This window comes from Salarias fasciatus, chromosome 5 (assembly GCF_902148845.1).
Source record: "Salarias fasciatus chromosome 5, fSalaFa1.1, whole genome shotgun sequence".
Lineage (NCBI taxonomy): Eukaryota > Metazoa > Chordata > Actinopteri > Blenniiformes > Blenniidae > Salarias > Salarias fasciatus.
The window spans coordinates 19,004,233-19,030,340 of NC_043749.1; the positions used below are offsets into that span (position 1 = coordinate 19,004,233).

Consider the following 26,108-nt stretch of genomic DNA (forward strand, 5'->3'; position numbering starts at 1 on the left):
GAAAAAATGAATTCAAAACACCGCTTGTGACAAAAATCATAATTTTTAAAGCTTCTCTCTTGTGTAAAAATAATGGGGGGGGGGGGGGGGGGGGACTTCACCAGTCTGGTACTCCAAGATGGAAACAATCAAACAAAAACAGTTGTTTGTAAACACTAATTGACCCTGGCCTGGTTGTAAAACACTACACTGACCTGTCCTGGAGTCTCACAGTGATCAATGTAAGCAGTCAGGAAACTGTTTTGTATGTATATAAATAAATAAATAAATAAGTCTATCTGAGAAGAAGATTAATATTCCTAGTCAAGTAGTCTCTCTGGTGTAAAAACAACCCAACCTGGTTGGACTATGTAGCATCTTAATAAATTAAATGAATAAAGCCCCAACCTGTGTCAAGTCATTTCCTCACATGTATCTAAGCAGGATGAAGTGCATCGCTGCACAAATGCAGTCAGTTGGTTTTTGGTTTTTCTTTCACAAAAGAGAAGAATAAGATTTCAGACATGGCAATATTCTGTTAATCATCCTCTTCTTACATTCCTCCATTGAAGCCCATGTGTCTGTTTTCTCCTCCAATCTGTGCTGCAGTTTACTACAGTTAAATGTTACTGTTACATGCAGCCTTGCTCTCAAAATAGTATTGAGTTCATTCCAAAAAAAAGTTCTAAAATTCAAGCTCTGTTAACAGAATTTCAGGCTGAAGAACTGAAGTGTAATCTCTTTTCAAGGGTATGAATTTAAGTCATTTTATGACCTCATTGTTTTCCTGCCAAAGCCCAGTGTCCTCATCACTTACAATGTATCTTGATTCATCAGCCTCCTGTCTTTGCCATTGGAATCATGACTGAAATGTACCTACAGCTGAGGCTTCTGTACGGTGGCCCAGAAAGGCCAGCGCAAAAGCAAAAAGCCACAACGCAGCTGCAAAGGTCATAACAGCGAAGGCCACGTGTGAAGATGAAGGGCTTTGTTTCCCGGGGACAGTGTTTTCTGATGGACTATTATTTATTACGAGAAAATTACACGAAACGTAAGTTAACCCTGTTGCTCAATGAGCGTGATTAATTGTCATGTTTTCAGAAATCTTAAATGTCGGTTCCCTTGTGGAAATTGTCAGAATGTTATGTATGTGCCCCGGTTTTTTTTTTCGCTTGGTTCCGTCAGAAAATATTGTCCGCTGTGCACTTGTGGCTTTTGGTCTTGTATTGTGTAAGTTGCTTTTGTATTGTGGCTTTTTTGCTGATGCATTTCAGATTTTTAGCCTTCATTGGCCCTTCTGGACCACCTTGCTGTTTTGTGTGCATAGGCGAGCAATTAAGTTCAGTCTCCTGTTCAACAATAATTGAAAAACAAGAAATGTGGGGCTGCAGTTTCACTGAATCCACCCCAGATGTCAAGAAAATTATATGAACGAATAGAAATACTTTATTATGCCAGGAGAAAGCTCCATATTGCACCCAGCAACTATCCCTTCCAATGAATATATTCTCAGATGTGATCATTTTTTATTTAAAAAAAATGTATTAGTGTATATTTTGTAGTAATGCCATACTAAATTGCAAAAAAAGAAAAAAATCTTCACATCTGTATTACCTTCACACTCACACAATATTGTAGTCTGGGAAAGTATGCAGTCACCTGTTGAGAATCACTGCTGTACATGATAAGCTTTTATTCTATTTTGAAAAAAGATATGAGTATGTATAATTTGCAACAATTCGTTTCTTTTACATTTTCACAAACAAGATTTCTATATGAAGAAGCTGACCTGTCGTCTGCTGCCTTGTGCTTGAGGTTTTTTGAGATACTTGACTGATATTTGACTCTTTTTAAAATATGAATAAATGTTAATGCTGTTTTTTCAAAGACTTGGTTGCAAAAACCTGCATTTAAACTTTCTACTGCCTTAAGTGGAGATGCATTTAAAGGAAAAAAATATAAGCTAAGCATTATCCCACACTTAATCACTCATTTTTAAGAAGAAAAATGATTTATTGGAAAGAGTGTGGATGCACGCAGACTCTGTAAACCTTGCGGTCAAGGGCTGGACCACATCCTGGTGTCTTCCTCCAGAGTTAAGACAGATTCTCACACATATTTGATTCCCAGCAAAGTGAAACTGTTTCTTTGGGTGTCTGTGGCTCAGTTGAATGGGTTACCTCCCAACCCGTTGATCCCCCCTAGTCCTTGAGTTGAAGTGACCGCTGGCTTCACACACAACCCCAAGTTGCTTCCAGTGGTGTGTGAGCACCTTGCATAGGAGCCGAGTTTGTGGTGGATCATGTGTGGAGACGGCTAAAGTGATAAAATGTGCTATAAGTTAAAAGTCCAACATCTGTTTAAAGAAGTAGAACATTTGAAGAGCTTCAGCTGCTCCTCTGAAGGGATTTTCTCTTAAACTTCCTGCTTATAGGACCAGGGAAATGGGCTAAAAGCTGTTTACTGTGCAGGAGACTGATTTTGTTTTCATCCTGATAGTTAGAAAGAGCCTTTAAGGAGTCAGGAAATACCTCAACCTTACTTCAATCACTGGTTTTAATTTAAACTTCCTGGATTTTTCAAACATTGCCATGTATTTATAATTTAGAGAAACAGATGTTTACCTTTGTGACCTGAGGGAAAGACAGACACAAAGTGAGTCAGTGTGCAGCAGCGACCGGGAACAAAAACATGTACTGACAGCGATTAAGAGGTTATTACAGCTTGTGTACAGATGCACTCTATTCTCAGGACAGCCAGACCTGCAGCCACTGACGTCCGAGGCCATATTGGCTTGTTAGTTTCTCCCGTGCTGCTTGATTTGGCAGCGCCACGATTCGCAATGGGATATGAGTGTTAAAACATATAACTGCAGGGAGATTAATTACCCCGCGGATTCCTACTAATGCAGTTGTGGTGTTGAGTAAAATAAAATCCTACTGATACATCCAGTGTTATTGTATCAGTAACAACCAGACACTGTTTCTGTCTGCACCTCACGGATGGAGGCAACGCAGCGGGGTTGTTTTTCGGTCAGGATCTCCCACCACCACCTCCGCCGCCGCCACCCACCAGGTGTGCACCTGGGCCCAGGGTAGCTCCACAGCTGTTTGGGTTGGCCGCTGTGAAGCACAGCTGCATATTCAATGGTGGAGACTGACCAATATTAATTTACGTCTTTACGCTCAGCTGGGAAACAATCCATCTCCAAGATAAATCGCAGAGGAATGTTTGGAAATTCTGGGATGAAGATTACAAGATGTGTGAAGGTTTGCCTCTCACCTGATGGAAGGGAGAAAGAGGCAGAGCCTGGCACAATAACAAGTGACCAGAAGTGACTTGGCAGAGAAAAAGGACATTTCTTTTAGAAACCAAAGCTTAACTTTTTTTTTCTCTGATTATAAAAATGAAGCGAAGTTTGCAAATAAGTGAGGAATATCTATTGATTCTATTTTTCAGATAGATTCATTCCACCTTTGGAAAGAAGGATTGGAGATTTTCCACTATTTTTAATCTTTATACCAACATTTCATTCTACCACTTCATGCCTGTGACTCATTTAAAGGTGCTGTAGGCAGGATTCCGCATCTCCGCCATCTTGTGTAGGTTTACCTAAGCAAGATGGCGATTTGACCCATCTAAGATGGCGATTTGAAACCCAGCACAGCCAATCCTGTCCTGTTTTCTCTGACATCACGCCCTCACACAAGTTAAGCCCCTCCCACAAGAACGTGCGACGAACGCCCCTCGACCAATCACGGTTAGAGCCTCAGGGGCTCTTCTGATTGGTCAAAGATACCTGGAGCTGTCGAGATTCCTTTTCAGCTCAGAACAGAGACAGATGGAAACGCTGCATCCTCGTGGTAGTGCAATTATGCTACACTCCTAAAGGATTATCAATGGATACTGTAACATTTAATCCAAAGAAAACAGAAAAATTAGCATTGACTAGCAAAATCCTGCCTACAGCACCTTTAATAGAAATGAGAGAGTCAAATTTTTCATCTAACACGTTGCAGCAAGCAGAAAATCAGAATTTCAAATCATTGCATCAGGAGTGCAAACGCAGTTCAGATCTTGCATCTGACTGATAAACCTTCTTTTAGTTTCAGAGATGGAACAAAGCCAATGCAACATGCCCCCCTCAGTTTCTACCTGCTTTTCTTCTGACCTCTTTTAAACTCGGTGAGTGAACCGGCAGGCTAAACCCTGGCCAGTGAACCGAAGAGACAAAAAGAGACACAACCGATCACACGAGCTCACGCCACAGGAAGTATTAGCGCGAGCAAAAAGCTTATGTCATAACCTTCAAATGATAAGGAAAAAGGTTTGTATTCATCCATCTTTTTTTACTCACTCCATCCAAATGTGCTGGAGCCTTTTCCTGGCAGCATTAGTCTAGGAACCCTGTCCTCGGTCAGCTGTAGTCAGCTGGGACTTTCTCTAGCGAACCAGGTAATATGATAGACTTGTAGACATCAAATTCAAACCACCTTAATTCATAAAACACTCACGTGGACATAAAGTGCTGTGTACAAAAAAAATAACACAATAAATAACTGGAAAAGACAAATAAATATGTTAAAACTTAAAACAGATACAAAGAATATATAAAATAAGAGGTCCCCATATTAATGTCAGTATCTTACTTGGTGTTAAAAGCCAAGGAGAAGAGTTGGGTTTTAAGATTTGATGTAAGGTCAGAGGTGCAGCGGAAGACTGTTCAGTAATGCTGGAGCTGCGCCCGAAAGAGTTCGATCGTCTCTGAGCTTTGGCCTGGGTTTAGGCAGCAGCTGATCAGCTGACCGGAGGGACTGGCCAGGGGTGGAAGGGTGTAACAGTTCAGAAAGGTCAGGTGGGGCAAGACCATGGAGCGATTTGACAACAAATAAAATAACTTTTAACTAACTTAACATCTTCACTGTGTGCAGTGACCTTTAGTGTCTTGAAAGGTCTTGATACATAACATGTAGGATTACAGTCTAAAAAATGATTCTAAAATGAGCAGGCAGCCAGTGGACTGAGGCTGAAATAGGAAAATCGTGCTGGACACAAGCTTCATTTGATGGTTTAATAAAATAACACAGACTCAGTCTAGTCACATACATTTCTACGTATTTCCAGTTGGAGTCATGTTAGTTTGCAGGCTACATGACTTTTATTTGACTCTGTCTTGAACCATCCTGATTTGGTGGTTCTCATTATTATTATCTACTTCGACCACAGTCGCTGTCATCTGATATCACACTGGGTGTCTTCTGGAAATACCATCCAATTTTGTTGGATGCTTCGTCTGATTTTTGACCTCGCTCCTCCTAGAGTTATGTTTCAGTTAATCTGTTCTTCATTGAGCTCTGTACAAAATAAGAAGACTTCATTGTCTTAGTGCGTCTTCAAACTCAAATAGCATATAAATTATTTAATTATACATCAATCCAACATTCCTTTTTGTCTGTATTAACTGTGCTATAATCACCTTTGGCTCTGTGATGAGAATTACTTTACCAGTTATCCATTCTCTGCTCTATCAACAGGTTTTACATTTTTGGCATGTTTTTACAGGCTCCCTGATTTATTTTTCTACTTAAGTCTGTACATGTGAAATGAATAGTCTTCATGGCATAGTTGTTTGGCACACAAATAAGCCAGATTTCATGCAAATACCAACCTACAAGTAGCGCCTGCAAGACCTCTGCGTACAGGATACCAGGAAGGCTGGAGGCGGGACAGCTGGCAGCGAGCTGAGAGGTCTGGAGGACTCGGTCTGTGGCAAATCTCTACAGCACTAAACTTCTCAATCATTTGTGTGATCTTAACCTTCGAGCAGAAACATGACCTGATTTAGCAAGCCACCAGCGCTGACAGATAGCTCTCAGGGGAACGCTTTGGTCAAAGCGGGTCCCAAAGGCAACAAATATGTTAAAGAGCTTGTCTCGCGTTGCGGATACAGCAGGTTACTCTTCATCAGTTATGTTTTTATGTGACAATTCAGAATGAAGGATGAGTTTTGATGTTTCATTCAGCTATTTTCTGTGTTTGTAAGGGATTCTGGCACTTTTGCTTTTCATCTGGGTTTTGCTGTAGCATCAGAAATATGTGATACATACTGTATGCAGATACAAGATACAATAAACATTTAATCTACATGTAATAATCTGCACTCCACATGAACCACGGAGCTCATCCTCTGAACTCTGAAAGGTACAGAGAGTCAGGAAAAGGGCCGATCATCACTTTCAAAAAGATAATCCACTGTGGCCGTACCACTTTGTTCATTCAGAGCTGTTATGAAAACATGTCAAGTTCCTGGAAAAGAGCACATTGATGGCCGATGGATATGGACTGAGGCAAACTCAACACTTCAGGTCAATTTTCTTGATTTTGGTGATCTTGGCTCCCCTCAATATCACCACCTTCAAACACAGCGTCGATCCAAACACACTGGGCTGCAACATGCAGCTTTCTGCTATTTTTGTCAAATTTTTGTGTTTATATTTGTGTTTATTTTATGAATCATTTTGTGTTGCCAACTGACAAATCAGTGAAATGTCACTCGAAAAGTAAAGAGAAATGCTTTTTCTTTTCTTTTCTGCTCTTCACCGCATGGGGCATTTGTGTTTTTCAAAGTGAGATAATTGTTTTCTCTGTCTTTTTCACCCCCTCTAGCAAGTTCCAGATATTTTTTAACTTTGGGAAGGAAACAGGATTAGCTGCAGAAAATATGCGTGTGTGCACATGGAGAACATGCAAACCCCATGATGGAATGCTCCCATACCCAGGCTTAAACCAGGAAGTTTCTCACTATCAGGAAAGTTTTCTGACAGCCACACCGCTGAGCAGCCCCGACTGATAACACTGCCCTGAAAGGATGCTGTATTTTCACCTAATGCTACGTTATTAAAAAAAAAAAATAATAATTTTCAGTTCTGCACAAACTACGTGATAGATGAAGAGTTCCTTCTGAACAAGACGAGAAGGAAAATTAGGGACTGATGTGGTCCTGGGTCTGTTCAGTAGTTGGTTAACTATATGAACATGAGGTCATGACAGAAAGGAGCCCACTAGGTTTTTTTTTTTCTTTCCCCCCAGTTGCTTGGCATGAGATCAAACAGAAAGTGCTGTCGCCGCCCCGTGCTGCAGCTCTGTGGGTGAAACTGCAGCGCTTTGTTGTGCAGGAGGACACACTTCTCGGTAGAAACTCATTTGTTTCAGCTCAGCAGGGCTCACTTATGGCTGACGTTATCTTTTATGAAGCAGCTGCTGCTTATATACTGCTATAGAAATAATGAGATTTTCTTTACGGAGCCTGAAAGTTGAATGAGGAAGGGAGATGGGAAGTTACCGGTACTGCTGTAGTGATATCATCTCAATCATGTGTGCGTGTGTGTGTTTGTGTGTATTAACTGCACATGCAAGATTTTTATGAGAAAGCAGGAGATGGGAGAAAAAAAAAAAAACTTACCTCTGCAGGATTTTCTAATGACTGTCCGAAAGCAGCGCTGTGTCTTTCTTTTACCAGAACATTTGTCAGACTAAACCACCAAACTGTTTGCGGTTTGGAAACTTGGTTTAACTGAAAGGAAACTCCTTAGGGCTTGTTTTGTTTTTCCTCTTTTTTTTTTTTTTTTTTTTTTCTTCAACCGTCTATAGGAACATTCTTCCCAAAGTCGTATTAAAACTTTAGGTCCTGTATCAGAGAAGCTTAAAAAAACCCTCAAACAACAAGCTGGAATACATTTTTGGGAGCTAGCGTGTGTTGCAGAGATCCATGGGAGTGTGGTGACCTGCACAGAGGACAACTTGGCCACTTCTGCGTTTCTTTTCGCCCTTGCGGCCTTCTCATAGTCTCCTCGTTAGGAGTTTGTTGCTTAAATGACATAATCTTGGATATAATTTCAAGTCTGGAGGATTTCATGTGAAGGAATTTTGGCCGGATTTCACATGTGTGATCACACTGTGTCCCTTAATACCTAATACCCCTGCTGCCTTAAGGTTACTCTTACAATATTCAGCTTTTTTTGATGTTTTTCAAAAGTAACACGTTGACAGTTTGAGAAATGCATGTATTGGCTTTCTTGCGAGATTCAGATGAAAAGAAACAGCTGGCCAAGTTTCCACACTTTACATTCGCGCAAACAAACTAGATGCAACAACTTTTATTTTTTGATTTTATATAAAGAGAGACCATGATAGATGATTACCAACAATATCAAGACTGTAACTCTGCTGTAAACAAACACTGCAGCCTTGCTTAGTTAACTATCTGAGTTGAGTCTGTGCTTTATCTTCTCCTAAATGGTTGCGGTTAATAGGTCTGATTGCTAACAGCTTGGCCTCACGCTCCTGTCTGTTCTGACCGCAAAGGGACCCGGGTGGATCCCGAAGTCGCTGCTCAATTGTGGGGAGGTGAGGAAGGCTTCCCCCAGGTTTAATGACAGATTCTGCAGGTTAATATGCAGATAAATGTCACTCATCCTGTCTGTGTTTTTCCATTCAGTCGGCCTCTGTTCGTCTCCTTGGTGGATGGGAGAGGAGAGGGTGGGTTACAGACCTATATTCTCCATCCGAGCTTGAAGGATGACCTCATGGGGCGAGCAGCTGCCATCACCATTCTCACAGGAGTTAATAGGAACAGTATGTAGCCTCTGGAAACGACTGCCTTCCTCTCTTTCTTCCTCCCTTTATGTCCCAGCTATTTGAATTCAAGAGAGCCCACGCTTTGCTTTCATTATTTATTCTTACTCTGCTCGAAAGCCACTTTTTTTATTAACTCCCACAAATTTTCCCATTTCAAAGCTGCATCGTAGATGGAAACGTGCGAGGAGGAAGCCAGAGCTTAATCCTAATAACGCTATAATAAGACTGTTTGCAATAAAAATGGGTCACATGCTGAATTCCAGATCATTTATGTTTGTAGCCTACAAAGTCCCGATTTTTGTTCACCATTGCAGTAATTTTGGACGCAGCATAAAACTTTATCCTGCAAAATCTTTCTAAATCCAGCAGAAGACGTTGTGTCCGGAGACGCTGTGGCTCAACATGTACAGAGGATCTCAAAGTCTGCAGTTCAATCTCTTCTTTCCCACAAGTGTTCTTAAACAATACACCGAACCCTGAGACGGGATTGGCTCGTTACCCTAATCTGTGACCCTAAACTGGAACATTTTCATCCATGGTCTGAGCTGAGAGATGATTGACGCTCCAGTGAAAGTCACGGCCCTGCTACTCATTGACTGTGAAGTAGAATTTGCATTAAAACTTTACATTAAGAAGGAATTTGAGAAAGCGTACATGCTCCAAACATTTACTTTTGCAGTAAATCAGAGAGATACATTTTGAAATATCATCATTTATTAATTTAGATGCCTTTATTACACTGATCCGCCTCTCTTGAGATCAAATTGAGCTTGACGTAACCCCTGAAGCTGCATCGTGAGTTTGACTCCCGTGATTTAGGTTGAAAAGAAGATGAGAGGTGTTGCACATCACTGGTGCACGGTGAAAACGTGCTGCTGCTCTCTGCTTATTCATTATGCAAAGTATACTTCAAAATCTGTTCCGTTGGCTGATGGTTTTGCGTCCGATCTGATCTGCGTGTTTTCAACAGTCTGACCTGCACAGGAATGTGTGTAGTGTAATGTGTGGGCCATATGACAGTTATTTATCATTCAGCAGAGGACTGACCTTCTATCTGGGCTTTGAATCAGACCACAGCACAAACGCCAGAGACGACAAACCCCGGCTAATGCAAGCTCCGCTGTTTTGTTTTCTACATGAGATGAAACTGCAGCTGTGGGACAACCTGTGTAATCCTTCATCTTCACTTGCGTTGTGTTACTTTCTTCACCTCTTTAGTCCAGACTGAAGCATTTCTCCAGTCACTGGAAGGACTGATGTTTTATTTATTTATTTATTTTTGGGTTTTAAGAGCTGGTGGTCTCGGTGGATGAAACTTGCAGCTTACTCTGATGATCACCTGATTTTTCCATTAGCGCCACAAAGCTGACATTTGTGGTTTTAAGTGACACGTCTCAACAACTGCTGGATGGATTGACCTGAAATGAAGAACTTTTACGTGTCTGAGCCTCGGGGGCTCGTTCTCTTGTGACTGATCTGAGGGTTTTACAAATTCTTACCCAACTTGTAATAAATCAGAGAGAATAAAACTGAAATTTGTTACAGCTGTAGATGTTTTAACGACATTGTTATCATGTCTTACCCAGTAACACTTCACTGATTTTGGCAATATTGCATTATGCAGTTACAGTAACTGGCATTTCTGTAGTTTTAGCATGTATTTATTTTGTCTTGCATGAAAATAAGAGCAGAGATGCTCTTTTTATTACTTTAGCCTTAGTTTGTTTAGCTTCGCCTGTAGTTGAGCCTGAGATGTCTCCAGTCCCGATCAACTGTGATTTTCACAAATTCCAAGTCAACAAGAAACATCATGAAAAACATCCAACAGCAAGTGACATTAACAGTAGCATGAACAAACACTGACACAAACACCCCAGACTTTCTGCATCTGTAATCCAGCTGCTTGCTGTCGATGTTATGAGTTCATGCAGGTCTCATCCAGCCACGTTCTGATGAAGAACAACAAACAGATGTACAGTATCTCACACACAGCTCTTCTAATATTTCATAGCATTACGACAATATTGCAGCTTTGCAGACATGATTACGGGCCGATTTGATTGACTGCTGTACAAACTGTAATCAGTGACTAATTTCTGGAAACAAAACTTTTACCAGGTTTAAATTTTTCTTGATTACAATATTGATCTATGGAGGAGATCCAGTTTTTTTTTTTTTTTTCAAAACAATGAAATACCTGCAGTGGCGACTAGGATATATGAATCTTTGCACTGTTGAACTTGATTATAATAATGAAGCAGGCTTTTTTTGTAACTTCACAAGAGGATCTTTTACACATCCACACCTCCACTGAGGCGTATAATCTGTTCACACTCCTGCCTTCCTGTTTGCCAGCTTCCAAAGAGCACGGAGAGATTCGACACATCTAAACTGATTTCCTTGTGGTTTGACACCAGATTCATCATCGTTTACTTGCTGTCTGGAGAGGATAACCATGCTAACACAGGGAAATGATAACAACTGAACTTTTTCTCCAAATGCCATCCAATGATCTCCCTTTCAAGGGGCTAGAAAGCAATTAACCTTATTATGTGACTCAAATCTCAAAATATACTATAGATTGAGCTTAAAATATGTTTTTTAAAGAATATGTGCCTCTCAGTTCGACCTTTAGCATTGTAAAAATGATCAGCTACACCCAAAAGGTTATGAAAAGCCATCTTTAATAGACAGAAACTCTTAAATGACTAAACTAGCTAAAATATTGGACACATTTTTTCTTTTTATGAAAAAGTACAGTATAAATGGTTAAAATAAATATTCATTTGATTCATTTAGACAGACTGCAGATAAAATGTTGACTAATGAACAAGTAAAAAAAAAAAATAACATAATAAAAAAATAATAACAAGCAACATTTAACACCAGAGTGGCATCAAACCAATACTGATGGCAGCTGTTTGAACATAATATACATTTTGGCCTCTTTTCTCTCCCTCGTGTTGATAAAAGTGTTCTGTACAAAGTGCTTCTTCTTTTTTTTTTTTTTTAACTGCATCTTGGTGAAAAGGCCACAAAAACAGGCTCATATTTCATTCAGAAATAATCAATCCATAAGTCAACACTTGCTTTGTTGGGACAATGTGAATATACTGGTGAGCTGTGAAGTGAGAACATCTGCCCGATTCTTACATGTGGTTCAAAAGAATATACATTTAAACTTCATGAAATGATGGCACTTTTATTTGACGGTGGTGGTTTTTAGGTCCAAAAAGAACTGAAATTAGTTATTAAAGTGAACCTACAGGCGTCATCTGAAGGCCGTATATAGATTCAACTCTCTTGAGCGTCTCATGTTTATTCTCTCCTGGAGGGAAAGTGAAAGGCAGCTGCCAGAAAACAAAGTCCGTCGCTGACTTCAGCTGTGTAGCAGGTGAGATTTGTGAACATCGTCTCTAATAAACAAAGAGCGGGCTGCACAGCGCGCTCATGAAAACCAGAAGCCCCAGCCGTGTCGGCCGCCCCGTCCCGCCGGCCGCCGGCTGCACCTGCCTGCTGCTGAACCCCGTGTGGGCGGGCTGTGCGGCTTCTCCGCCGCAAAGCACCATGGGAGCCTGGAAGGAGGTGGGCCGCCTCGCCGGCCGGTCGGGACTGGAGCCGTCGGTCGGCCTCTCGCCGACGAACAGCAGTGGGTGCTTCCTGTGATCGAAGCCCATCTTGAAGAGCTCGTACTCCTTGTGTGGTAGTTTGATTCCCAGCACGGTGCAGCCGTCCGTCAGGGTCAGGTCCTGCTCCGCGCCAACCTCCCACCGGCCGGCCCGGCCGCACTTCCCGGGCCTGGTGCCGTTCAGGAGCTTGGCCGTGGGCTCGTCCATGGCCGTGGCCCTCACCTCGGTCACCTTGAAGACAAACTCGGAGGCCCCTGAGAGTTTGACGGAGGGGTTTCCCTGAGCGTAGTGGCCCGAGGCCCTCAGGGTGAAGGTGGGCTGGGAGCAGGACGGGTCGCTGTAGTGCCGGTAGACTCCCTCCCAGGCGTGCTGGTCGGGGTCGAAGGTGAAGTCTCGAGTGAGGAAGAGAACATTGGGCCGGGTCTCACAGTGCTGGCTGACCCACCGGCCGGCTAACGAGAGAGCAGCTGCAGGGCTGCGGGGCAACACCGGGGGGCGCTGCTCCGAGGAGCGATACACCAGAGCACAGACGGGGCAGGGGTGGACGTGATGCTGCGGACAGAAGACGACAGACAACACATTTAACAACTGCATTCAGTCATCACATAGCTCTGCGTTTATTTGTCTGAATTTAATTTCCTGCGCTTCAATACAAAATGGTATTTTTATTTTTATGTAATGAAGAGCTTCATGAGAAAAAAGCTAAAAGGTTTTATATGTAAGTGAAGGAATTTATGTCAGATGTTCTGCAATCGCAAAAACAATTTTTTCCCCTCCATGCAAACCCCATAAACTCAGTTCTGCTACTCGTGTTTGTGAGAAAAACATTCGTGTTTCTTACAATTGTGGCACAGTTTATGAGGGAAAGTAACAAACACAAATTTCCTGATGTTTTGTGCACAGTTTTCACACTTTTCACTCAGCTGAGATCCACTTTGTAAAATCACAGCTGCTAAATTAGATGTTTCACAACAATAGAAATCTGAAATCCAGCTGGATGTGCTTTAATGTGGGGTAAACTTTGTTTCCCTGGTTTTGTTTTTATTGTTCAGTACTTTGTAATTTTGTGCTACATTTTAAAATGGCGATAATGATAATCGTAAACGATGATGATATTTTAGTATTTATAATGTCTTAGTCTGCAAATCTGCACATAAATGACTGCAAATAATTTAATCCAATAAGACTTGGTTTGTCTTTGTTTTTTAACGCTACCTGGCTTCATAAAATTTTATTTTATTACCTGAATTATTGTAATCTTGTGTTGGAAGGACCGAATGTATTAAATAAAATCTAAGGCGAGCTATAAAAGTTAAGCTAAAAAGTAATTCTTATACTGACTGTTTATTGTAGTAATCATATGTTTGAGATAGACCTAATGTAATAAAGTCTACTTGGCCACTCTGGATCCCAGTAAAAAGGAAGAAAAATGTAGAGTTTGAAGGAAAAGCTTCAGTATATTCTTTTACTGTTAACAAATGTGAACGTGCCCTCAGGCCAGGCCGTGAAACTTCAGCTGCTTCTCGGTGGCCAAACAATGTAATTCAAGCCCCTTTAAATCTTACAGAGTGTTTTGGATCAACTCTGGGAAGAAAAGCCGCAGTGCCGTGTCTCACCATGGCGTTCTGCAGGGGCTGCTGGTACCCGGTCGGTCTGTACTGGGTCCTCTGGGTCCAGTCCGTGTGGATGTCTCCCAGGAACAGCTCCTGGACCTTCCCTCCATGGCCGTGGTGCTGCGTCTCCACCCGCACCAGGTCCATCTCCAGCATGGAGAAGCCCAGGGCCGTCAGACACCCCCTCCCCGCCCGGGTGTTGTACAGCTCGTACAGCTTCCCCAGCGCCGCCCGGCCCAGGCTCAGGTCCACACAGGTGGGGGGTAGCCTGGAGGTCAGCCTCTGCTTCGCCGCCAGGCTGTGCACCACGATCCCCACCTTGTTCAGGTGGTGCTCGGCCTCGGTGCCACCGCGGGTGAGCCAGGACGCCTGTCGTGGACGGATCTTCCCCCGGACCATCAGGGAGTAGGACGGCTCCTCGCAGCCGCTGTCGGCGTAGTAGTGCTGCAGGGCCTGGAAGTGACGGCTCGGGTGGAAGGTGTAGGAGCGAGTTAGGAACTCAGGACCGGGACGAACTTCACATCTGAACATGGAGGGAGAAAGTTAGTCATGGAAGATGGAAAGAGACGTTTTTAGGTAGCTTCGATCGTCGTTTAGGTGTGAATAATATTTTGATGAAGAGCTTTCAGCAACCTTATTGTTTCTGGTACAACCGCAGGAAAACGTACCTTGTTGACACCCAGGTGCCGTCCAGCCTCGGGGGCACGTGCGCTGTGATCCTCACGCCGTCCTGCAGGTGGTGGTGCTGGCAGTGGGGCTCCCAGTGCAGACCCTCGCTCAGGTTGGAGGCAGATGAGAGCGTGAAGGGTCCAGTGGGAACCTCCCACAGTTTGCTTCCAGTCCCAACCACAGACACAGCTGTAGAGACAGTCAGTGAATAAATAACTTCTGTTATCCAGTCGGAAAACACCAGAAGCTTTGTTACATGTCAGGAGGAAAAAAAAAAAAAAAAAAGAAAGAAAAATCCAGACTGGTTCAGGTCATGTGAAGGAGATGAGAGGTGATTCTCCACCGTTACAAAATGAGAAAATAATAGGCAAGAGGGAATATTCATGTGTCCAGCGATATCCAAACAATTTGGGGGCTGTGATTTTGTTAAATTTCCCATGTAATGAGCAGTGAGTGGGTGATATAGAAACCATGCATAGCTGTGAAGCAGCCTGGGACACCAAGCTTCGGCTTGTGGCTCCCATCAGTCGACAGCTGCAACGTGCGAACCTTGTTTTTCAGTTTCTCCAGACAGATGAAGTGTGTGAGGAGGTGAGGAGGTCGAGCATGTGCATTTCTATCAGTGAGGTAAAACGTGCTGCAAAGTTACTGACAGCGGTAGTTTGACGAGCTGAATCCATCTGTTTGATAATGTGATGAAGAAAAACAGTTATGATGATGAATGATCTTACTTCAGTTTCCTCAAACTCTGGCGGTTAATCTGAATGAAAACATTATTCTCTCCTCTGACATTTGCACATCTGCACGCGGTCTGGATTCATCATAGCTGCATTTTATGCTCCTTGTTGAGTGTTGCACGTGTTGTTTCTTTTGATTGTTTCTTCTGAGACACCTGTGTTACACATTTTTACCTTGAGATTACTTGATCAGAATTATTTGCTTTTTTTTTTTTACTTTGAGTATGCAAAAATTTCAGTGCACATCAGCTCTTTGTGACAGAATGAGGGATGTGTGTGTGCTGTCGACACAACAAGTTCGAGGACGTCGGGTCCAGTTTCAGGCGAGACAAAGGGATTTTTCTGATAGCGCCCTTATGGCTGCAACGTGAGGAAACACACCACAGTCCGTCTGAACAATGCGCGCATATTTGTGTTGATGAAAATTGCAGCTTCAGTTTCAGCCACACATTGCAAATGTCAGAACGCAGAGGGAGGGTTTCTCACGGAGTTTACTGCGTTCTCTCAGACTCACAACTCATCAGCGGGTACAGCCTCTCTAACGGGAAATATGTTTAATGCCATAGTCCACGATGCATTTTAGGAGGCAAATGGCAAAATTGAATCGATGATCGATGCTGTAGGAATGAAAGACTCTGGCTTGTGAAGTTATTCTACGTGGTTTATTGCGCTCATGTGATTTTGAATCAAAGTGTGCAAATGAGAGAATCTGCATATCACCGTGTTCAATCTGACACACTGGCGGCTCCTTACAGCATGTTCTATTTATTATTACAGTCCGGGAGACCAGTTCGAATTAAACATTGGCAGAAACATGTGAGTCATAATTGTTGAGCGCCATGTTTCTACATGTACGAATCAGTACAGCTGAACTTCCAGGTTTTTGTTTTGACATCAGGTCTTGGTGTGAGTTTTCCTAGATTTTGTAGTTTGGAACATTTTCTCTCTCATTTCATTCACAGAGAAGAAAACCATTGAGTGAGGTTGAATTCCTTTCTGCCTGTGCGCTCATTGCTGGTGACCGAAGAAATGGGAGAGTATAACTCAGCAGGCCAGATCATTCAGTTTCCTCTCCGGGTTGGACTGAGATTTGCGTATGAAGCACCTTCAAACCGACTTTATTTTGAATTCTAAGACTGCTGTAAATGCAGTTTAGGACCGGTGATGGCGTGGTTCATTTTAGCGAGAGATGTGGGGGATGGTTTTTAAGTTTTCCTCTTAATCCTTGATCATCTTTTTTGATCGTGGTCTTGTTTCATGAGCATATTGTTCCCTGAATCTGGAGAGATTCCTTGCGAAACGTCATCATTACGATTTGCCCTCAAGTTGTTATTAAGTATTAGCAGAGATTTACTGAAGTATTTACTCCATATAACAGAACCATACTTAACACCAGCTTTAATATATCCTTCCAACATTTCTACTGAGAAATATTTGAGTGAAATTTCTCCTTTTGCCTCGCTCTAGTTGTTCTGACGGATTAAATAAATGAAGCGTAACCATGCTGGTCACATTAGTTTTAAATATGTCGGTCATTGTATCTTGTTTCCTTCAGCCGGAGCGTCACTGAACCCCTGCCATTCCTCTTCTCATCTGAAGTTTTGCTTTGACTATATTTCCGTATATGTCAGGCTTTTGATTTAAAGGCGAACATCCAGTATCACTTCTATCTCTCTCTTTCTCTTCCTCTCCTCTCCACTCCCCCTCTCCTTCATTTTATCCCCACAGCTTTCACATTCTTTCTCTCACTTGCTCAGATTTCTGCGGGTCATCTGTGGTGAGCAGTAACCTCCCTCTGCTTCTCTTCCATCGGATGCACTCTGGGAGATCGTCACCTGTTGAGCCTCCGGTGCAGGCGGGGGCCAGCTTCACGGATCGTCATGAACCACAGATCTGTGCGCTCTCTCACAGCGTGAAGGAAAATGGGGACGTCTGAACGGAAAGTGTGTGATGTTGGTTTTTCTGTGAGACGCTCCAAGATGGAGGCTGACCAATCAGCGTTTATTAACCTTGTTAGTGTCAGATGGAGGATATTTTTTGTTCCCTTTGCTCTTGGAAAGCTCCGCACATGCTGACCACAACCGCAGACATGTGTGCCGGCCGCTCCATCATTTCCCAGCCTCCGTCCACCTGACACACACACACACACGCACACAGGCGTATGCACAGATTATTTGAACTGCACAGTCACAGACCGCAAAGCTCGACTCAGACTCAAAGCACTTTTCTTCTCCGTCCAGCAGCCTGTCAATGTGTCGATGAGATTAATGTGTCTTGGTGCTATCGCAGGCATCGAAACGTGTTTGCAATTTCCACCCACTGTGGCGGCGTGTTTGTTTATGGTGCGTGTCGCTGCAGCTCGGCGAGGGAAAGCCGCTCCCCCGGGCCCGGCTGCCATCCCTCAAGGGAACGCCGAGCAGAAATACTAATCAGAATTAATTAATTTCCTCTGCTTCTTGCGAGTCGTACCGTCGGTCTGTTTTGTGTTGCCCGGGCTTCATAGCTGCGTGCAACATGTTCCTCTCACGGCACGATGAACAGACACACAGGCCAGAGTCACAGTGTGAGTGTGTGTGTGTGATGTGGACTCGGTCGGGCTGCTATGTTTGAGTTCCTGTTTTTGCCAAAGCATTTCTATAGAGTGTTTTTTTGGGGTCACTTGTCATTCAGGCCCGTCTCCCTCTCTTGGATCTCGTTCCAGTGTGGCATATGGTTGCGTTTACTGGGAGTGCTCATAAAAGCAGAGCTTAGTAAAACAAAATTGCTCATTGTGGGGTTTTTTAAGTATTCTTCTACAAAAGAGTCTGATCTGACCGCAAGTGACGGGATGCTGTAATACATATGATAATATTCGACCCCCATCCCAAAATTGGAGAGGATGAGGGACTGTTTCAGCTGATTCACTTCCTGCGCAGGCAGTCATATGTCATTAGTTTTACACCACAATGTTATGGCTGATTTATTTTTCCACTTTGAGCCTCAAAGCTTCCCACTCATACAGCCTGCACCTCCCTGTCACAGTAAAGAGCGAGGTGCACAGTTAAAAAAAATATGAAATTAACATAGTTTAGACAGAGATCTGAGAGCTGCATTCAGGTTCTCAAACATCTACTTCATGGCTTATTATTAAATTTTCCCGACTCCAACACATGGGATGCTTTCATTCATTTCAGTCAGAGGTCCTGGAGCAGAGTTTACAAACAGTTGGTTGTTTGAAATAGGGAATAATAATTGGGATGGGTCATAAGACTGTTAGGGTTTATTTGGATTTCTGATCGATCGATACAAAAAGGGATGGCCACAGCCTCTGAACTGTGAGAATTTTCAGTTATTTTGCTTTCTACTTTCTAGCAAATTCTTTGATTTTGTGATGTTTTTATTCATTTATTTTTTTGTATTACAATGCCCAAAGCAAGAAACAAAAACTTTGGTTTGAATCAATGGCTCTTTGAACAAAGCAGTTGGACTGTTTTAACACAAACAAGTGCGAATACAAACACAAGTCTCACGGTGCAAAATACTGGGGTTGTCCAGAAACCGCATCCTCGTTGTTATATTTCCTCTATAAATTTGGCCATGCTAAATTTACGGGAAACAGAACATGACAACTTTGTGTTGCATTTGGGCTCACCAAATCTGCTGAAATATCTGAATTTATATATGCTGTAGTGTTTCTTCATTGCTGCTGCTGGTTGTTGTCAGATTTTTACCTTCCTCACGATAAAATGACCACATTTTTATTTTAATATATTCTAATTTTAATTCCAAGCACAATCCAGGACACTCGGCTTGGCCTCAGCCAATAGTTTAAATGGTTTTAAAAGTTAACTCAATTTATGTAACACAAAAAATACCATTTTATTGTGTGCAAAGCACTAAAACACATCTGCATCCCTCCGTTCGGCAAACCGCCCATAACTTGGCAACATGCACATTTCTTCCAACCAAACTGTGGTGAGCTGGTTACATGGCCAGAATTCATGAGTAAAATGTTGTGTTGGGATTTGATCAAGTTCTAGAAATTGTGAAAATCAAGATTAACCCCAACAATTCCATTTCAAACTGCAAATATTAATACAAATGCTGCTGCTCTGGCCGTGAAGTTCATTAAAACGAGGCAGTGCACTTGACTGATACGTTCAACATAAATTATTGGAATAGACTGTGAACATAATGAGTGATATAGTTTTTAAAATATGAGGAAATCTGGACACATCACTGAGAAAATTTAAAACAGCGCTTTGATTTATTGGAAAGTATATTCATTTAAAGATTTTTCTTTGAGTAATTGCTCCACTTTGCATTGTCATCTTCCAGGCCAGAATGAGCCTGGTTTCCCAGATTTTGTCCTCCTCACCATGTGTTTAACACGCTTGCTGCAGAGCATTGTAACGAATGGACCAGACCTCCTGATACACTGACAGTCAGTGAGATAAATCGAGCCGAACGCTGACAGAGTTAAAGCCACTCTTCTTCTTGATCTTCCCACTTTTCACGATCAGGGCCAGCTGCACAACACACCGCAGACAGACCCAGAGCTGAGAACACACTCATCCCCCTGGGCTGTCCTCGTGCAGTGTCACAGCTCCGCCGCCAGGGGTCAGTGCAGCAGCCTGCGAGCTGCGTGTGGTCTGGACGGTCAGTCTGTCATCATCACCGACCCACTGATGAGCAGCCAAAGCAATCTACCTGTCTCTGAGCTCCTGTGTTGATCCAGTTCACACACACACACTCACAGACACACACACACACTGTAGACATTGATCCACACGCTGCAGAAGGGACACCATTTATAACAGACCTCCATGCCGCCCCGTGTTTGTTTGTTTGCATTTGTGATTAGGGTTTGGCAGCCATGCTCTCCTCTCTCACGTCTCATCCACGCAGCCGCAGTCAAAATACAGTTTATGTACCTCTTTATTTGCATCTGTCCTGTGAAAACAAGAACCAGGCCCAGACACTTTTGATTCAGGGCTTGTGGGGAGTCGACCGCGTCCCTCTTTCATTAGAGAGAGACACCTTTGTTTGCTTGGTGGCTGCGTCTGTTGACGCTTTGAATAGAAAATTATTAGACCTGCCAAAGCGCACAGGGCTGAGGTGAGAGGAAATATCTATTTTGCTGGCGCTCCGGCACGGTGGCAAAGCAGCACCAATCCTTCCATTTTACGGCATTTTAACAGCTTCCTCATGCGTTTCCTTCTTCTTTTACTACATCCTCACCCTGGTTTTTTTTTTTTTTTATTCAATGTGGCTACCCCAAGTGTCCTGTAAAGTGGCTTTCTCATTTCTCTGTGGCTCAGTGCTGCAGAAGCAAAGCTCTCCACCATGTCCCCGAGGTGCCCTCCTGCCCCCCTCCCCTCCTGATTACGGCTCCCCTCCCCTGATGAAAAAAAAAGCCATGATGTTTCCGCCTCATTTCTCCTGGATGGATTTCAGGTCCCTCTTGTCTTTTCTTTCTTTTTTGTTCCTTGTTTTTTTTTTTTTTTTCCTTTTTTCTAACTTTCTCTGTGTCAGTGCCTGATGAGGAGGATGAAGTTGGTCAGCGGGGTGACGGGCGGAGGTGGGAGGGTGGAGGGTGTCTTCATGGTCGGCAGTGACCAGATGAGTGAGGTGCATGTTCTTCCAGTGCCACAGCAGCTCACAAGTCCCGCTCCCGCCACATATTTAGGTGACTGCTGGACATTATTCACAGTTGACAGCTGCTTGAGTGGCTGAGCTCTCCTCGATGTAGTGCATGCTGAATACTCATCATCACACACTGCACATGTCCTCACATTTTTCATATTAAAGCAATGAGTAATTGCTTCAAAAGTTTCTTTGTTCTGTTCATAGTCATGTTTTCATAGCCCCTCAGATTTTCCTTGGTCTGCACCAAATACCAGGCTCGGTTTTTCAAATTGCCCACATTTTTATGGATAAATGTATTTTCTTTGCTTTGATGACAGTATTAGACACAATCCCTCATGAAAGAGAAACAAGTAATTGACTGGCTTGTGGATTCTTGATATTTGTCTTCTCAGAAAAGTAACAGGGAATGAATATCTTACTGACCGCAGCAGGAAGAGGAAAAAAGGAAAACAAAAGAAAATGTTTTCCTTTAGTTTCCTGTTGACTTATTTGGTGACTTTTGTCAGATGTGAAGCCAAGATGCAGCTCTTAGCAGATCATATCAATGTTTTTAACAAAAGTGTGACTACAGACCAGTTTAACTGTCTAGTTGTCAAATGCTTGTTACTCATTACACAGTGATCAAGTTATTTGATAGCAAAACAACAACACTTTCAAATTTTCCTTTTTCTAAATTCTAACACACGTGCAGAATAGACTTAAAACTGGGACTTGCATTTGGTAAAAATGCATTGTTTTCCACGTTCAGGGTGCAGAGTTCACATTTGATGGATGGATTTATTTCCTCTGCCTGAAATGCTGTTTGCTTGTTTGTCACATGAGCTAATTGAGGGAGCCGCTTTGATTGACTTTTTTTCCTCACCAACCTTTTCTCTGGCAGAATCATTTCATTATTGATTGAAACTCTGTCTCGTGGTTAATGCCTTTGACTTCCTCAGAACTTTCACTGTGGGATGTTTGATGTTGCTGTCAGGCTTGAAATGAAAACAAAATGCAAAACATTATCAACTCTTGTCTTGCGATATGCATTACATCCCAGATTCTTGGCAAAACAGAGGAGGACACATGGAAAAACAGGGTTCAAACACAGGATTTATGTTTAGGAAACAGCAGCTCAAGCCTCATGATATGTTATTAAATTACTGCCATTCATAACAAACCTGTTTATTGGAACATAGAGGAGGATCTTTTCCTAATCCTAACTAAAGACTTCTGATCCATAAAGCTTACCAAATTCAGACAGTGGTCAAGTACGTTGATACTTTCCAACAGCAAAATTACCCTTTATGCTGTTTTGATATGCCAGAAAGTGACCTTAGTCTAATACTACTATGACAGAAATGCAACAAACAGACTGGAGGAAAAACGTCTTGCCCTCAACCTCATGCATCAATAAAGCATGCTATACAGTATGTGAGATAATACAGATATTCAATGTGTTTCATTTGTTTTCTTCTTATTTTTCTTTTTTAATCTAGATTATTCTTTATAAACAGTTTTATTGACCTGCGCTAAGCTACTGTTACTTGTCGCAGAGTTGCCTCTTAAATTCTAGGATTAAAAGCTGTTACAAGTGAATTTATATCTTTAATCCTAACACTATAAATAACATTGGAACTGCCCGACACTGTCAGAGACTGAAAGGTGAACAGTGTGAAGTAAATCGTAGTGGACTGAGGCCCCTGCTTCTTCCTCCACTATTGTCACCAAAGTCAGGCGAAGGTCAGGTTGATTTAGAGGGTTTTTTTCTCTCAGAACATGGGGTCCGTTGTGTTATTCTAACCCCGGGTCCCCTCTTCCTTCTTTGGGCTTTAACCCCAGCGTCTCATCGTGGCCTTCCAAAAGCAGGAGTATCCCCGCTGTCCCCGGGGCGGCGCAAGGACCACTACTGTTGTCTTTTCATCACAGTGTAAGCTGCTTAATCCGCCGGCCTCGTTTATTTAGACAAGGGATCTGCAGGGGTTTGCCCAGCGGACGCTGCTGCCAGCTTCACCGTGGTTAGCAAACTCTGGCTCCTGTACACACACACACGGACACGCACACTGACCTGCCACATCTCACCCTCACTTAAATAGCCGCCCGTTCAAGCCAATACTTCCTCCAGCTCCACCATTTTATCTGCTGCTTCTCTCGTTTCTACTTTGCCGAGCACCGGCTGGAGTCCAGCGCCGGATTCCGAGCTGTCAGATAATGGAGAGGAGCCTTAATTGTAACGCCACCTGACATCCATTGTGGCGTCTCGTCCTGGTGGGCAGCCCAGATGACAGTGGACACGCAGAGTTGATGGTTCAATGATGTTTTGGAGCTGAGATTATATCGGTTTCACCTTAACTGAAAAGCTCCATATGGAGAGGGCTCTTGGACATACAACATACTCGCAGCATGAGCGACGCTGCTCCCAAGGTTTAGCGTCAATAAAATTGATGAAAAAGTTGGATCAAATACTCCTTTCAAGCAGATCAGTTTAGTTCAGACATTTATCGATGAAATCCTTTCAAGTGAGACTCCAACAGACCTTAAAATAGCAAACATTTCTTTACTTTTATGTAGATTTTAGAAACTTGGCCCGTAAGAAGTAATCACAAGCCAATTTTCTCAAAAATTCAACTCAATATGGCAATGTTCATAAAAGTGAACTATCATCTTACACAAAAAGATTTGACGTTATGCCTGTCAACAATAGCGTGAATTCTCTTCAAACAATTGTACTTTGATATCAGCGATGCCTAAAAATACCTTCAAATCAGTTTTCTGCACCAGCTAAGCCGTCGCTTTTCAAGCCAGTGACTCAGCTCGCCTCTGTTAAGAGGAGCACAGTTCACAGATACCAGTCTGCCACTGGAGCAGGGAGGTATGGACAGACGGGAGGGTAGGAGGGTGGCTGGCACTGATGATTAGCGCCGGACAGATGCCCCCTCCTCCTGTCTGTCTCCTGCTGGTCATCACGCTAACCGGCCCTGATGGCCAAAATGCTGCGCCTCCACGTCTGAGGCCGTGGCAATTGGACGATGAGCTCCGCACAGCAGCCCGAGGTAGGGTCAGTAATGGCTGTCTCCTGTTATTCTAGCCATTAACATAATGGCAACATTAGTTCCAGGGCCACGCTCCCCTGCTCCGAGGGATCCATTGTTTAAAGGCACCGGCCAGAACCCCCCTCTTAGTTTTTTTAAAGGCTCCTCCAGTGGTCGCAGATCCGCCTGATGGTCTGAAGACACACAGGAGAGGAGGGGGAACACAGACCGGCTATTCATGGCTCTAATGTCAGCACAGGTTGTGTTTTTGTTTTTCAAAGTGGTGATCCACATGTTGAACTTGGCAAACCGTTTGAATTGTGACAAATCACATAATGACTTCCTCCTAATTGTGAGTTTGTCTTTGATAATCTCTTCCTTTGTGTCTTTTGTATCCTGCCATGTGTTCCCCTAAGCTAAATCCCCAAGTATTCAGCTGATTCCTCACATGAGAGAGCATTTATCTCATTGTGCGGAAAAAAAAAACAAACCCTTTTGAATTATGGGAAGGAATCAGCCGCCACCTTTCAAGATCAGTCTCTAAAAGTCTAATATACTTTTAAGTATTAAATTCATTCTTCAATTTAGAAAGTTGAACTAGTAAATGGATTGGTATCTTTTGAAATTAATAGATTGCTGCGAACCAGTGTTTCAAATTGTGCAGTTCACTCAAAATTGGACTTAATGAAACAGGATGTGCAGAGGTCAGAGCGCGGACTCACCTTGCCAGAGCCACAGCAGCCAGACTCCCCTCAACAGGTGACTGAAACGTCCGTTTGACATGTTTCCTCCTTCTGCACACTTCATTCACTCACTCTGCTGCTCCAAAAACAAACTTTGATCCGCGGGAAATCCAAAACACAGAGAGACTCCTGTCAACAAGAGACGATCGTGCGGGGTAACACCATGACAAGAGCTCACTTATGAAGCGTCCAGTAATCCCTCAGACGAATCTCTGGTCTCCAGTTCAGCCAGCAGGGAGTTTCTTGTCCTCTCTTCTTGTTCTTCCCTTTCTTCTACCTCCACTTCTTGACTTCCATGGTCTGATCAAAAGTTCTCACTTGAGTCTCGTCGTTCATCTAACTGGTCCACTCTGGTGCTTTCCTTTAGCAGACAAGAGGGAGAGTAAAATCTCTCTCTCTCACTCTCTCTCTCTCTCTCTCTCTTATTCCACACCCCTCTTTCTCAATTACACACCACTGCCTCACTACTGTGCAGCACTGTGGATCTGTTCCACCCGATGCATGTGCAGCCAGTGTGTGTGCATACGAGCAGGACGATCCTGTGTGTGTGTGTGTGTGTGTGTGTGTGGGCTCCTGTTGAGGTCTTATGGTTTTGAGTTGAGAGGAGGGAGTAGAGAGAGAGAGAGAGAGAGAGAGAGAGAGGGAGATGGAGGGAGGGCATAGATGGAGAAAGTTTCAGTGTTTTGGAGGAGGAGGAGGGTTTCAGAGCAAGTTAAGGCTCTGAGGAGCTTTTAGAGCAAGGTGCAAAAGGGCAGCGGTATAAAAGAGCGAACGCTGCAGCCGCAATACATCAAATCCCAGTATAACATCTGGTACATAACATGGGCTGTTTGCTCGCTCACTCCATAACTCCAGTGATATCATGTCATGTTTATAGTTTAGTATTTCTCACTCAGATTCCAGATTTTAACAAAAGTCATCTCCAGTTTCTGCCTCTTCCCAAATAACGTGTGATTGATGAGCTTTTCAGTGTGTTGCACATTTCTGCACACATGAAGCTTGGAGGAGAAAATGTTTCATGAGGTGATGCTGGGCTGCATATTTTCTTGTATGTTCTCCATGCCACTTGCTCTGTATTTACTAGAATAGACTCCAGCATGGTCTGGTTCAAACAAGTATACTAGATGGCAATACCTTTCCATTTACTCTCATCTCACAGTGAGAACATCCATGGCTTGATTCAGAGTTGAGTACAGCGACCATTCAGACAAGAGTTTCCATGTTGTCCCTTTGTGTGCTTTTGTCCTCTTCTGGTATTATGATTCCACAGTCTATAAACATATAGTAAAGCTTATCTGATGAATCTAAATGGCCTGAGAATGAGAAATTGAGCTGTCCATCCTGTTTCACCAGCTCTTGAAAGATGTTGTGACTTTATGTTGCCACTGAAAACATGTTGACACTCTTTAATTACAATTAAACCTGTTTAAATCATTTTTTTACCTTAAAAAATGTTCTTTTA

At 42.9% G+C, this 26,108-nt stretch overlaps 1 protein-coding gene across 1 annotated transcript; it reads right to left on the reverse strand.

Annotated features, from left to right (window-relative positions):
- Positions 1–10,803: 10,803 nt before the first annotated feature.
- On the reverse strand, positions 10,804–25,194 carry apcdd1l (adenomatosis polyposis coli down-regulated 1-like). Its single transcript, XM_030092607.1, has 4 exons — positions 24,626–25,194; positions 14,527–14,716; positions 13,862–14,381; positions 10,804–12,797 (listed from the first exon to the last, which is right to left on the reverse strand). The coding sequence occupies exons 1-4, from the start codon at positions 24,708–24,710 to the stop codon at positions 12,033–12,035; spliced, it is 1,560 nt and encodes a 519-aa protein (XP_029948467.1). The 5' UTR covers positions 24,711–25,194; the 3' UTR covers positions 10,804–12,032.
- Positions 25,195–26,108: the final 914 nt, after the last annotated feature.